Consider the following 15,937-nt stretch of genomic DNA (forward strand, 5'->3'; position numbering starts at 1 on the left):
GTGTCGCTGATTGTGTAATTATCTGCTCCCTTCATAAGTGAAATGCTAATTTCAGAGTGTGCAGGCAAATTAAATGAAAGGCGTGAATCTGTATATGTAAATCTGGCCCAAAGAGATGTTTATCATTTGCCTCGCCTGCTTCATGGAACTGTGAATGTAGAGACCACCCTCGAAGTCACTGGTATTAAATACGTTTTTTTGTTACATAAGTGGACACATATCTATAGAGCACTTACTGTTAAGATGTTGGGTTTCTGTTGAGTGCGTTTGCTGGTTTTTAGTTCCAATTTAGAGCAGCCAGACTGTCAAATTCCCCTCGATCCGCAACATCACCACCTGGCTCAGAGCTTTTTCAAAATTCTACCAACAGTGTAATACTTCTACAGAACCCATATTTCATCCCTCCTCTAAGCTCAGTCTTTTATTCCTGTCTCCTTTGGCAGCACACGCAGCGTGTGGTCTCCATGTCGCGGGAGGTGGAGGAGATGCGACGGTCCTTTGAGGAGAAGCTGCGTACGTTCAGCCAGGCCCAGACCCAGTTCGAGCAGGAGAAGAGGGCTGCTCTGGAGGAGCTGAAGGGCCAGCACAGGCAGGAGGTCCAGGAGCTCCTCCGCAGCCACCAGAGTCAGAACGCAAACTACAGTAAAGACCAGGAGAAACTGGGGCAGCTCCATAAAGCCGAGGTAAAACACTCACTGCTGCGAAAGTAGAGCAGATATGAAAAGGCAAAGCAACAAAGTAAATCACAGCAGGGACGACCAGAAGAAAGTGGGGCAGCTGGGATTACTACATCATTTTCTGTCAGTTAGCTGCTACATCTACTCATACGCTTACCTTATGTAATGGTCTGCAATTAACATTACCAAAAGGGGTTAAGGTAACAATTGAAAAAGGTAGTTTTATCTCTGTCTTTTATCATGTTGTGATGTTACAGGTGGATTCTCTGACGGAGCGGGTGGAGGAACTCAAACAGGACAAGAAGAGGCTGGTGGAGGAGTACGAGGCCAAACTCAGCAAGGTACTGTACATTGCTGCGGCCACTGTAGAGGTCATTTGATGCTTGCACACTGAAAACGTTGATGTTTTCTGGGGTGGAGTATTAGACTGTAATTACATCTATGAAGTGTTCTAAACAGGTATAGTTTATCAAGTAAATACATTTATGTGTAAACTAAAGAAATGAATGATGGTGGAGACTGTCTTGTTCAGTATCAGATGATAAAGCTCAACGAGTGCATCGGCAAATATGTTTTCCAATATATGGAGGGAGGAATGGTTATTTATTTTCTAGGCCACAAACATCAGGCTTCTATGCTCCTGTTTTCTGAATTTTTATCACATATAAATCCAAAAAATTACTGAAATTGAGTTTTGTTAAAGTTCTTTTGTTCATATATTAAAATAGTAATAACGGTTTGATTTACATAATTCTTTTGATATTTTATAGCACAACAAATTGTCCTTAGATCTGTTGAGTACATTGATTCTGTCCTGTATGTCTCATCCGGTATTACTCGAGCTGTTTTAGCATTACAATAAAGACGCTCTAAGGTGTCGCATAAAGTAAATCAAGCTCTGCCAAAGTAATGGTTAAAAAAAGAACCACATTTACATTTATTGGCACTATTATATTGACCTTGCTCAAAGGTTTTGATCTACAGATTTGTGTACAGCGAAAGCCACGATTTAATAACTGCATTTAAAAGCTATTCATTTCAATAAAAAAACCTCCTCACTGACAATGAACACTGTCAGCCAAGACATCTTGGCTTCAGCTTTCACTCGTGTTGATTATTTTCACATGAGATTGCATTTTGATGAGAAAGCTTTTCAAAGCGCCCAAAATGGTTTCCAATAACATTTCCAACTTTTCATAAAGAGAAAGGAGAGAAAATATTCATGTGAATAACGAAACTAAAGACCAGTTTTCATGCTGTAGGCTTAAGGATTAAGGTGGTTTTTTTCACGTCTGTTCCCAGGCTCAGGCTTTTTACGAACGCGAGCTGGAGGCCATGAAGAGAACCCAGCAGCTGACTGCCGACAACCTGTTGGCATGGAAACGCACTGAGGCCGAGCTGCGGCGCGAATTTCAGACTCAAGAGGCGGCGCTCCAGAAAACCCTGGGAAAACTGAGGACCGAGTTGGTCAGGGTGACGGATGAGGCTCGGGAAAACCGGGAGAAGTCCCACAGGCTTCAGGCGTCCCTTACCACGGCTGAGAGCAGCGTCAAGGTGAGTCTGAACCCAAAACACCTGATTCATGCACATCACCATCTTTAGAGTTACATGCTTTCACTTCAAGTGGATTATAAAGACTAGAGGGGACCGGGATGGTAAAACAGCACTAGAACATTCTGTAATTGAATCAAATAAAGTCTGTGATTGACCGTATTCTGATGCAGCTTTTATGGACAGCCTACAAAATGTGTCCTCTATAGTAGATGATAAATTGGGTATAATAAATAAAAACCTGTGTATGTGATAAAAATGAGATGAAATAGGTAACAGTTTTCATGGAAATTGTGGTGCTCAATTCACAGAATAAATTACATTAAAAGTGGATGTTCAACAGACTGTCTATTTCTGACATTAACATCCACGAGGAAACTATGAAAATGGCGAAAACGGGGTTGGCTTTCACCAGCTTCACTCTTTTCCGCTGATCGAATACGCAAATAAGCGTAACACACTGCACCAGCAAGTTTGTTAAATCTTTGTTCCGAAATCTTTGGCTGTTTTGATGCCATTTAGTATCTATTTGGGATATACTCAGCACTGAATGTCATTTGTTTACATTTAAAGCGTCTATAAAGGTTTTAAATTAAGCTGTGTATGTCTCTCAAAGTATTTTATGATGTAATCTATAAATATAATTTATAGATTACTTCTAGACCGCCTTTGTGTGTGGCAAAAAACATTTATTTTGAAAAAAGAAATGCGAGACAGCAAAAAAAAGTGATGAAATGTTTTCGAAAATCTAAATGCCAACAAATATGGATTGAAGCAGAACATTTGTTTGATTAAAACATTTTGTGAATCATTCCCTCTATCTCTTTATATTTTCCCAATAAATGTATACTTGTGAACTTTACAAAGCTCTGGATTATTATTGGAATTTTTTGGATCATACAGAAATACAGATGAATAGACATGCAAAAAAAAAAAACAATAGGTGGAGCACTCAAATGTTGATTAAGAATTTTAATGTCGACGTTATGAATGAAGCCTCAACACTTCAAACTATTTGCTACATCTCTCTATATTTAAGTGTGGTACCATGTGTGCATTTTTGCAATGTTCATTTTTTGTAGGGCAAAAATATCAATGCTGTGTTCATCCTTCTACTCCCTGAGTTCTGTAAGGCCTTTGGAAGTATATTGATGTTATCTCCACTGTTGAAAATGAAGTTGACATGTGCTCCAGGGGAATTGGTTAAGTCTTTTTTTTTTTGGTATGATATTCTGAGACTTTCACTGATTGCACAGAAGACGGGATGGGGTCCTCCCCTTCTCAGCGTTACTGAGAATATGATCAAGGTCAGCAGTGGTTGATGTGCCTGGGGTTAATCATTCCATTCGGTTTCAGAGCAATTAACTGTAACCCAGATAAAGAAACGACAACAGAGCAGAGAGCTTGAAACCAACTTCACTTGACAGCTCCTCTAGAATCTCTAATATGATTCAAGTTTAAGTCAAGGAAACAGATATCATAGGGTGGAAACAATTTGATCCTGTCTTTTTTAGTCTTTCATACAGTGCATAGCTTGATATCTTGTATTGTTATGAAGGTAATATCACACTTATCTACTAATAACAGCCTCAGTCTATGAACAAATCTCTTCATCTCCTGCTGTGAGAAAATAGATTTAAATTGAACGAGCTCACAGCAGAAGTTTAAATCTATGTTTTGATCTTGATAATACACATGTCATATCTCATTATTCCTCTTGCTTAAAATGTGTAATAATTTGGTTTATGAGGTAAAGGTAGCACTTTGCTCATGCAGTGTGACATTTTTAGACTCTGTGGAAAATTAAAATGATGCACCAAATGAAAATGTTCTGTAGTCTCAGGAGGCATAATTAATGTTCCGGCGTACTTCATGGGTAGAAATAGTAGCATCGAATATCGACTTAACACAGTCGAAGGCACTTGTAGTTGGTGTGAGGATGCTACAGGTTATTGCTTCGATGTTCTCTGTCATCCTCCTTTAGCTTATGATTTAGTGGGCAAATCTCCTGAGAAATGCAAGCAAATGATCGCTTGGTTTACCTGACGTAATTAATCGTAAACGGTTCACAAGCTGCTAAAGGAATATGCAGGCAAAAAAATGACAAATTATCCCCCAAGTGAAATACTCCACTGAAGCTATGTTAAATTACTACTGTCACTGTCTTTGGACTAAATACTTCACTCTCAGGTAAAGCCTTTATGGACTGGTTAAAGGAAGCTTTTAACAGGATAAAACAATAAACCATTGAAAGCAGAGATTTCAAGGCCTTTTATATTTAAATGTAAATGCAGGATTCAGCCATGTCCAATAAGGATGATTGACAGAAGTGAGGCTCTATGTGTGAGCATTTGTGTGGGATTTATTTTATTGTATATTTAATATGATGAGGGATGAATCAGAGGTAATGACTAAATACCAGCAACACTGAGATTCCTGTTTAAACCTGTTTAAATCAACAGAGAAACAATTGATTCAACTTTTGACATCTCCAGCGTCAGACATACACACACAAGTTTAGACACTGTTCTTGTAGGAAACTCCCGTTGAGAGGATATGTTCCCTAGCCATGGCTGAAAATAGATCTGAGAAAATGCACTTTCTATCCCTGTTTCAGCAAGATTTGCTAATAAGTGCAGTAACCAAGTGTCTGAGGAGGATATTACTTTATTACCTTGTAAAACAAAAATGTAAGTATATATTTGTGTTAAGATTTACATGTTCAATAGGAACAAATGGTCTTAGCATAATGCCAGACTTCACCTTCTACAGCCTTCTGAAGAAACTAGGGTTGAACAAAATATAAGCACTTTCCCTTAAAATGTCTTCTCAAATTGGTCCTCACAAAACAATTGTTACCCAAACTTTCCCTCTATCTACATCTAACCTCAATCTTAAAACCAAGTTTAAACCCTAAAACAGCCCTTTGAAGAAAAGGGGACCGCACAAAATTGTCCTCACTTTCCAAAAGGCCCCTATGCTCCAAAAAGTCTTCACTTTTTCTGTCCCTCGTGATATCTTAAGCTCACATTGTCCTCACATAGACAGACATACAAAAACACACAGACTCACATGGTTGTACACTGCACTTTTTAAGGACCCTTTATGACATAAGCTTATCTTATTTTTAATAAGAAGTCTTTACCCTCAATCAGTCCCTTTGTCCAGTCCAGTCCATTTTGTCCTTTCCGAAAGAAATTCTAAGGTCTAAAATGCCAATTGGACCTCACAAGGATGTACAAGATGGACAGAACACACACACACACACACACACACACACACACACACACACACACACACACACACACACACACACACACACACACACACACACACACACACACAAAATCATGTCTAGTTTGTGTGTGTCTTCTCAGTGGTTATTATCACACTGAGGTTTCTTTGTCTTCACCGTAGCAGCAGTAATTAAGTTTGAGGCAGGCCGTTTGATGGGATTGAAAGATGTGAAATTGCCCCTTATGAGTTCCTTCAGAGTGCTAAATCACACAGCTACTGTAGCGTGTGTGTTTGTGTGTGTATCTGTGCTTGTATGTGAGCATGTCAAATCCCTCCCTGATGTCTACTTCTTATTCATTGAGCAGCAGTCAGCATTTACAGGCTTGAACCTCAGTATTAGTAATATGCGACCAATATGCTTCATTCTGTGCAAACTAGCTGTTGCAGTCCAAGATGTCTGTAGACTCACTGTGGGCTTCAGATTATATATATCCACAACTGATGCAACATAATTATTATATAACATATAAATAATATTAAATTTGTTATAACTCTTTAAATTTCATTCTTCTGTCTCTCAAAGCCTCTATAACTGCGTCAAATATGGATGTATTTGACTTTTTTGTTTTACAAGTGATCAATCAAAATACACAATATCTATTCAGCTAAGGGCCCCTTACAAGACAGAGAATACGCTAACGACCCCCTCGTGTTTGTCCCTTGGAATGATTTAATGTAGCCTATTTTGTATTCAACAAAAAAGATGATTTCAAGGAATGAATCTGAAAAAATGTTCACAGACCCCCTGGCAAAGTGCCACGGACACCAGTTTTTCATATAGAACCAGACGGGGAATAATCAAAAGAAAACGATTTAATGAGATTGCAAATAAAAAAGGAACAAGAGTGTTATATTCATTATTAATAGAAAGCTTGATGAAGGATTTTTTTCAATGCCTGTGTTTTATTTTTCATTGCCAATACTTTAACTTTATACTCTAACTTTTCCAAATACAAGCTCTTTAATGCCAAAGTTTCTTTATTCAGTTCAGTTTTCCCCCCCCAATGCTTTCCCTTCCTCCATTATTTGTTCTGTTGATCATCAAGTAGATAAATCAAGCAGTTCACAATGGTCTAGTTTTCCGTGACTTAATTCTCGTCAGGTATGGCTGCCACTCTATGTATTAAATTAGTTTTGTTTCTTCTTTCTGTCTTTGATTCCTCTCCAGGACTTAAGCAAGCAGCTGGACGAAGTGACCCAGAACTCTGAAATTGTGGAGATCCGTCAGAAGGAAGCCGAGTGTGAACTAGAGGCAGCCAGAGACCGAGTTCAGCAGCAAGCAACTGAAATACTGCTCAAAGCCAGTAAGACCCTTCTCCTCTCTTATATGGACTCGCATTCATAATGCATACTTGCACCCACACTGCCCTCGGGACCCTTCACCCAGGGCCTTGTCGTGCTAACACATCAAACATATCCACTAACAACTCCTCTCAAGTTGTCTGTGGCATCATGGCCCGGAACACTTTAATGGCGTAACGCTGTCTATATCCAAGCCAACAGTATTATCAGTCCCTCAGAGGCAGAAGAAACCCTTCTCACATCAATTATGCCCAGTTTGAGGTGTGTATTTGTGTGCACGCATGTTGGGTAAATGGTTGCACGGTAGAATCTGATCTAATATCGGGTGATGTCTTTCCGTCAGTACTTTGTACAACAACATTGCATGAACATTACTGTCTGAAATGTTTGAGTGATAGCAGCAACTTAGTGCAAAAATATGCTCGGCCCATTAGCTTCTATGAGCTCCTCGTGCCCAATGAGAATGCTTTATCACTTTCCACTTGAGCTGTTTGCATGTGAGGCAGACAGATAAGATCGAGGTGGAGAATGTAACTATGACAGCATACTGTTCACATTGAAGTATATTCAAGCAACATGCATCACATGACAGATGGCCGACCGGTTTCAAGGCATCCCACCAGCAGCTCCGTAACATCCACGAAAACTTTGCAGCAAATTACCATTATCTGGATTAACTTGCCACATTTTTTAAATCTAAGCGGTTCTTTTCTAACCTGAAAACATATTATAACTTAATAAAGCGACGTATTAATTGGCTCAAAATCGGTTTTGTTGCAACATGTGACATACTAAGAAATGGTATGTCATGTGACATACTATGTGACATGTGACATTATAAGAAATTCTTGCTGATGTGGAAGACATCTTGCGTTTCTTGCATACACAAAATTCATATACTATACAGTTTGAATGCATTACATACTCCCGCCTTTGTGTGTGCTGAACTACAGCGAGTACAGTAGGTCAAAGGTGAATCGATCACAGCTTTGTACGTTAAGATTGTTGGTTAAGAATGTCGACATCATCTTCCAGCATAGCTTCATTCATTAAGAATAGTGAAAAATAGCCACAAAACATGGCAATGAGACTGACTCAGCTGTTGAGGTTGTTTTAAAGTCGATTTACAGAAATACCAACTTTTAAACCCTAAAATTTCTTTGATTGTCTTGAAAAACATAACAATACCTTCTCTTAGAAACCGCTGCCACAGCTCCTGAGAGGACTCAAAATTACATCGTCAGGAAAGTTACTACTACAAAATAAAAATACCACCGCCTCCGAAGCAAGAAACAGGCTAACATGAACAAAATGTCACTGTGAATGTATGAGGTTGAACAAAGTAGGACTTCAGGAATTTAACTCCAATGATAAAACTCATTGACAATCCAGGACTGTGTTGAAGTTTAAAATGTTGACACCACCAGTTTTTTTTAGCACGTGTTGAAATCATTAACAAAAACTGACCCCCAAGTATGACTATATGCAGATGACATGGCTTTACTCTTTGCATTCCGCTCACGTCTGTCGGCTCTGTCCCGTCATAGGTCAGATAAGCAGCCTTCAGGCCACCCAGATGACCCAGGAAGCAGCCATCAGGGACCTGGACAATGAGCGGAGCCGGCTGAAGGACAAAGTGCTGAGGATGGAAGAAGAGAGGGAGTCCCTGCAGAGCCAGAGCCAAGCCCTGGACGAGAGACAGAGACAACAGCTCCAGTCCCTGGAGAAGGTGTGTGGCTGATTTGTATTCACTATAGACTGAAATAAGACTGTGATGAATAAGCAATAAGCCATCAAGATGCTGTGACTGAAGTTTTGGTCGACTCTCCTCCAGACCCGATTTTTTTTTTATCTTTAAAATACAGTGAGTTAGTCCGCGCCTTTGCATACATACCAATTCAATTTATACCACATAGAAAATGCAAAGCAAGTGATTAGCATGCAAGATATTAGTCTCCACAAATTTTTGATGGTCCTGATTTCAGAGTCAGAGAAGCACAATTGCCACACTAAAGATGAGATTTGTTATTTCAAGTAGAAAGCTTGCGTTCTCTGTATTTCCATTTAGACCTGAACTCCTCATTAATCCCCCAAAGTCATCCTTTTTGAGAGAAAACAACCCAAAAGTAGAAGTATATTTGTTTGATCTATGAAGCAATTCTAGTACTTATTTGCCCCCAAACTGTGTTATCTATTCAATGTGATTTGGTATTTAGCTTTTTTCTTCTTTATTTAAGTTTTTTACAAAAATAATCCCTCAGTGTTCTCTGGTACTGTATGGAGGACAGAAATTGTGAAGGCACGGACATATAGTTGTGTACAATGCATCAAGACTCCTACTCTATTTCTGTCTTCCTGTCTTTCTCCACCTTGCTGACCCGAAAAGCTCCTTCCAGTTATCCTGTTGCAGAATAGCTCAAATAAATCTCACGTATGCAACAAATTTTTAAAGTTTAGGAGCAAAAGGGAGCCATAACAGACTTGCAATCATCCAACTGTTGAAAGTTTCAAACCTGTCGATCACTGCATTTATAAAACTTTGAACAACAAAAAAAAGTTGCTCCTCTTTTTAAAGGTCAGAGGATTTAAGGAACAGTGTAGTCAGCAGACCAACCACAGCAGACGGTAAATGTCAAGTGTTGCTGCTTCATGTGTGTTTTTTCCCATCCCTTTATCTCTGACATTTGTGCTGTGTAATCCTCTGGGAGCTGGCAGAGTTCTCCCACTGAGCGAGGCTGTTGTGAATATGAATGTCTTCCTCGGGATAAAAAAAGATCTCGCACCACTTATAAACTTTACGGCACCTTACTGTTATGGCACCAGCAACGTTCCCCAGTGCTCAACTGATAGCTGACACTAGTGGATTACTGGCAGTAATCTGGCTGTTGGTAAGAGTACTGTTGCTAGGGGCTTTTCTAACCTAACAAACATAAAATTCGAAGAAACTAATCCGGTAATATCAAAGTGTGTTTTCCAACTTCTTTACATTAAGCGACTTTTGTAATAATTGTTTGAAAATAAGGAACATTAGCAAGCTGGGAGGGAAATAACATTACAGGTAATGTTAGTGGTCTTACCTAATTATAGAGTGCTGTGAAAAAGTCATTAAATGAATGGAAGGCTTTTCTTTTTCTTTCCCTCTTCTTAACATTTTCTTTTACTCATTTGTTTTTTGTTTTTTCTATTTTGCCTTTTTTCATTGTCCTTTCTGTGCAAAAGGAAATTAAGCTCCCAAGATCTTTTCCTGCCCTGTTGTTCTTATTATCCCGCTCTGGTTTGTTTGGCCATATGACAACACAGTAGTTTTGCTCAGTTTGACCAGCTTGATGGACGTTTTTTGGTCGCTTTCCAAAACAGCCCTCTGGTTTGGAGCAATTAGTACAAACAAATATGATCCCTGGTGAGAAATTAAAGTTTTTTTTCATGTTGCCAATGTCTGCTGTTTTCAATAATCTTCCAGAAATGTTTTAAATGATTGCTACAGGGACAAATAGAATGTACATTAGGACAAATGAGGGAACACCGCGTTCTTATATGGCAGGCAGTTGTTGGTCGATGAGTCCCAATGATTACAACAAATGTAATTGTTAATGTGCCATATCAGGATGCAGCTGTAAAGAGCGTTAGCAAAAGACAAAGGAAATGATTGGCATACAAGATTCACCAGACCATGCCAGAGATTTAATCCAAAGTTAGTACATTTAGTGAGATGTCTCGAACGGATTCTAAGTAAAGATCCTTGGGCCAATCTTGATGCACACTCTAAAAGGAAACATTCTCATACCGAATTTCTTGGCTTACTTTAGGGGACTTTTACTCTCCCTAATGTCAGCTCAAGTAGTGAATATTACGGCTCCCATGTGGCTTTTTTGGCAGAGTTTGGCTAATTAAAATTTTGTTAAACCCTTGCAATGAAGAAACAGCTGCTTCCATGATTAAACCCAAAGTAAATGGGCCGCAGATTACATTTTTACTTTTGGTTTCTAAGGAACATCACTCTTTTCTGCGACCTTAGTTTGGTTCATGCAGAAACCAGAGTCCCAATGACGAACCCAGTGCATTGTTGCCGAGTACAGAAAGCATTTGTTCTTGCCTTTCTGTCTTTTACACAATATATATAGATCTCGGTTACAAATCAGCACAATTTCATTCTCCCTTTTCTGCTCCCTCTGAGCCACATCTCTTGGCTGTCATCCATTCCAATGTTTACCACGTTCCTCTGTTATGCCTCCAGTTTATCTGTGAGGCAGCTCTCTTCTGACCCAACTACCCCTCCTCTTACTTATCCACAAACCAGTCACTGGCACAGAACTCATCAGCATGCTCTTAATCATCCCAATTGACTGTTTAACTGTAACTATACAGAACAGGCCCGTCAAGCTTTGCTATTCCCTTTGCAGAGTCACAAACAGGCTGCAAACAATAGCACACTGAGCCAACTAGCTTACTACCTACCGTAGAAGAATAGCATCACCCCCAAGGCTTAGAGTAGGCAAATCATTAGCTAATTACATTAATTTATGAGCCCAGTTGTGGAAGAGTCAACATATTTCAGAGTTTAGGGAAGTTTACACTCCTTACACCCCCTTCAAGAACTGTTACCAGAGATGGAGTTACATTTGCCAAACACCTTGATAAGTTGCCCTTTCTGTAATTGATGTGAAACACACTATTTGAAAATATAAAGAGTTAAAGAAAAAAGAATGTCAAGTGCAACCGTTATTATCTCGACCGGCGTAGCAAAGGTAGCTAAAATGGCCATGGCTTAGTGAAAGGTCAGTTAACCGCATCGATCACGCCTGATGCTGAAGGCAACATTGGGAAAGCATAAAAAAAAAAAGAGCCAAGACATTTCGAATTAGAATGATGGTTGGGTTTTGGTGCTTTAGGAATAACAAATATGAATGCGAAGTAGAGAGGAATACAATTTCAGTTACAGATATAGACAGAACACAGGATTGATTCCGGGGCTGCCTCACGGAGTAAAAACTAACAATAAGGCTGAAAAATGCAGCATATGGGATAAATGTCAGCCCAAGCCCTTTGTGTGTGTGTGTGTGTGTGTGTGTGTGTGTGTGTGTGTGTGTGTGTGTGTGTGTGTGTGTGTGTGTGTGTGTGTGTGTGTGTGTGTGTGTGTGTGTGTGTGTGTGTGTGTGTGTGTGTGTGTGTGTGTATCATCCATCATAACGCTCACCTCTAAACAAACTTTTGAACCTGCTCAACATGTGCATGCATATTTATTTTCTGTCTTGGTCAGACCCTGCGTGAGGAGAAGTTGTCCCACGAGAAGGAGATGAACAACATACGAGGTCGATCCGAGGAGGAGGCCAGCCAGCTGAGGGAGAATCAGGGCCGAGCCCTGGAGGAGGTCGCCAAAAAACACAGAGTGACCCTGGAGAACGCTCTCAACAACGCTGAGAAGGAAAAGAACCGCATGCTGGCTGTGAGTACACACTTACGCGTATATTCATGGTCGCAGAGGCTAGACCGATTCACAGGGCAGACATCCGCCCTTCATGGAAAACCCTGTGTCAGTGTTGAACGCTAATGTGATTGAGGTGCTTCCGGCTGATGTTGACATTGATTAACCCTCCCTCATTCAAACTCACACATGCAATCAGAAATGGAAGAACACTACATAATCATACGTTCCACAGAGGGTGCATCAGATGGCGAGCTCGCCGGGCACAATGAACATTTTCAGAACGCCGTGTCTTTGTGTAATCAGCGTTTATTGCTCAAAGCCAGAGGAAAAACAAACAGCTGTATGGTTTAATTGATCCTACATCAAAGTGCTCGGGGCTCGTCTCATGCCATAAAGATGGTATCCTTGGAAAGCTTGTTTTTCCCCAGTGTGGTAGAAGTATCACTCTCCTTATGGAGACCTGAGGTGGATAGTAACAAAGTACATTAGTATTTCTGTAGGTAATGTGCTATGTTATCTGATTGTTGTAGTCAATTGTTAATTTTATATCAAATCATGTGATGTGCTCATTTAACATAATGTCTTGGTTTAGATTTAACTAACCATCAATATATAAAGTGGTTACTGTTCACTTCACCTCGACAACCTACAAATTTCTCAACATCTATCCTCGTACTGACACTTAGTACATTCATTTGGTAATTCGACCGTATTTAATCATTTAAATGTACTTGCTCAAGTAAGGGAGTACTTGAGCATTCATTTATTGCTACTTAAACTGAAAGAAAACATATGTCGTTTTGTTTTGGTCACCTGGGGAGAGCCTGAACTCAAACCCAGTGTAGGCAATTTATTTAGAAGCTTTTTTTATATATATGTTTAAACTCTCATAACATCCAAACAGCAAATCAAATCAAATGCTCTGACAAAAAGAATTATCTGTGTCTGTCACAGGAAAGTTATCAGACTAATTATTTTATTCAACCTGCATGAAATGATTGGATGGCCTACCTGCCTGTCTACCACTCTGCGAGAACTAACAATAGCTGTGTTGGTTGTTTTGTCATCATGGTAATGTTAGGTGTTCTCTTGTTTGAGAATGAGACATGAGGTAACTGGATACGGTTACTATGCCAACTATGTGTTTGTGATCTCCCATGGACTCGTCCTCCAGCAGTAGGCAGGAGGTGTTTGTCATTTGTTTTGGGGAAGTTGCTTTGGAGGGCAACCTGAAGGGAGGGGCTTTTTTCTTTGGTTGGACACTTTCAAAATCTTTCTAAAAGTTGCCCAACTTTTTCATATTTATATTCTTTCTAGTTGTTGTTGAGAAATAGTTTGTAACTGGTTGCCTATTTATACAACCAGCAAAACAATGAGCAACATTAGCTTTGATTTGGAGTGGTGTTTCTTGGATCTCGGGTAATGTAGGTAAAATATTTACTTGGAGTGAATTATTTTTTGCTTATGGAAACGGCCTTGGCGGAGGTCTCGGCCGCGAGTGCCATTCTAGCTCTGTATGGCTTCATCACCATGAGTGATTCCTGTAACAATACATGTTGTCTTTTGCTTAACATTAAGAATCTAAATACCTTTTTTCACTACTGGTTGAATACAAGTAGCTACACATTGATAAACCCCTTTTAATAAGTTCACAATTTCCACTATTCCTTTTGCCCAATATAAAATTGTAGAGTGGGATGTTCAGGAATGACTCAGTCAAAACACAAGCTGTCTCTCTCTCAGTCTCGGTGCATTTTGGACCCGTCGCCTGCCAAAAGATTTGGACCTGTCACACCACTTCAGTCTGTTGATGTTATACAATCTTTGTTAATGAATGAGTGGTGATTTTGGATAACAGACGCCCGTGGTGTCCGCATATGTTTTAGTTTGATCATCACTAAACCACTGACCATAGTCATCTTGTGTTTGTGTGGATGGATGGAGGTATATTGAACATTACACTGGCTAAAACTGTATATCCTCTACTGTTTGTTGTTGCTGCTCATTAAGTTGTTTAGAGAGGAAACAGCAGCTCTCACTTACCTCCCCACAGAAACTCTGCTAGCTGTTTGAGGGTATTTCAATGGTAAACCGGTCAAAAGCCTGCTTCTCTAACTTCTCAGCTAACTTCACATTGTTCACTGACTGTACCATCTGTTATGAGAACTTGAAAAAAACTAAAAACTATGAGCTCTCTTTGCCTTCAGACTCAAATTGAATTTTAAATCTCTCATGTGTCACTGAGGTTTAAAAATTGTTATGAATACCGATATGAAAACAAATAGTGAAGTCTAGGCATTGAAATACAGTTAATGTCCCCTATTTTTTTTTCTTAGATCACTTTTCCTCAGTGTGGAAAAAAAAACAGCAACGATTTCAGTTGGCAGGCTTGACTGTAAATGTTGATATGCAAAGAAATTGAGACCAACCTTTATGCTTTCTCTCTTTCTAAAACTAAGCTAGGTTGTAGTAATGAATATAAGCACAACAGAACAATATATCAGCTAAAAGTGATAACAATGCTAGAAAACTGGGTTACATTGGGTAACAACATAGATAAACGTCATTAGGGACAGTGACCATACTGTTTATCTAATATGGACAACATCACATTTATTTGCTGTAAATATAAGGAGGAGACTTAACTAAAAAACAATATAAATTCTATATAGTACTCAACTCTCTTTCTATGGTCCCAGAAAAGGAGTCAAGGAGAGCGAAAAATGAAAAATGAAATCCTATCACTGCGAACAGACAAACTGTGTGACGGAGGCCAACAAAACATATACAATTGTTATAAAATTTCTGAAAAACTCTCAGCATTATCGAAGTGTGTTGTGCTTATATGTGGGCTAATCTAAACACAACTATTTTGGCTTAAAGATGGGCAGCGACTCTGCTGTCCTGACGTCGGTGGGGAGTTCATTCCACCACTGAGGGGCCAGGACAGAAAAAAAGCTGTGACCGGGTGGATCGGCCGCAGGGACCTCTGAGCGACGGGGCAACCAGTCGCCCCGAGGCAGCAGAGCGAAGTGGTCGGGGCGGGGTGTAGGGCTTGACCAAGGCCTGGAGATAGGAAGGAGCTGTTCCTTTCAAGCATTTCCTGTGAAGGAATTTGCTTGAGCTTTCATTCGGTCTAGGTCAAAGCCTTTTTGCACTAACATGCTTTCATTGTTCATTTTCCTTAACGTTATTTGATAGAAAACTTTTTCTGGGACCAAAGAGAGCCCGGGGAGGTGAGTACTAAATACAATATATATAGTTTTTGGGTGACTTACTTCTTTAAGAGAGGTTTAACTTTGCTAAACTAGGAAGAAAGACAGTTTTAAGAGACCATTTTTTAAGGAACGTTGGATTTAATGGCCGGACCAACAGAATCTATTAAATTTCAAGGGACCCTATCGGTATTTCTAAAGAAGACATCATATGGACATAAGAAGTTATTTTGTAGATATTTTGCCTTTTGCTGCTCAAGATCTGAATGTGCTTAATACAACTATAGCAGGGATTGCTATAGCATCTGTTTTACCTTATGATTCAAAAGTAGCAATCATATCTAAAATATGTTGCTTTTAAAATATTGATCAGCTCTTCAGTGCAGAAAAAAGACGAGCCAGTGAAGCTGATGCTTATAATCACACATGCCTTCATCCTCTGATATCATCTCAACACGAGCAAAAACAGC

The 15,937-nt window shown here is 39.6% G+C and overlaps 1 protein-coding gene across 1 annotated transcript in view; it reads left to right on the forward strand.

The window, feature by feature from the left end:
* fam184ab (family with sequence similarity 184 member Ab) overlaps window positions 1–15,937 on the forward strand; it is a 130,434-nt gene that overhangs the window by 52,541 nt on the left and 61,956 nt on the right. The window contains 6 exon segments of the mRNA XM_054618767.1: window positions 444–683; window positions 935–1,018; window positions 1,980–2,231; window positions 6,694–6,829; window positions 8,375–8,556; window positions 12,085–12,270. Of these exon segments, the coding sequence (XP_054474742.1) occupies window positions 444–683; window positions 935–1,018; window positions 1,980–2,231; window positions 6,694–6,829; window positions 8,375–8,556; window positions 12,085–12,270 (1,080 nt within the window).

The sequence above is a fragment of the Anoplopoma fimbria genome, chromosome 18, assembly GCF_027596085.1.
Source record: "Anoplopoma fimbria isolate UVic2021 breed Golden Eagle Sablefish chromosome 18, Afim_UVic_2022, whole genome shotgun sequence".
NCBI lineage: Eukaryota > Metazoa > Chordata > Actinopteri > Perciformes > Anoplopomatidae > Anoplopoma > Anoplopoma fimbria.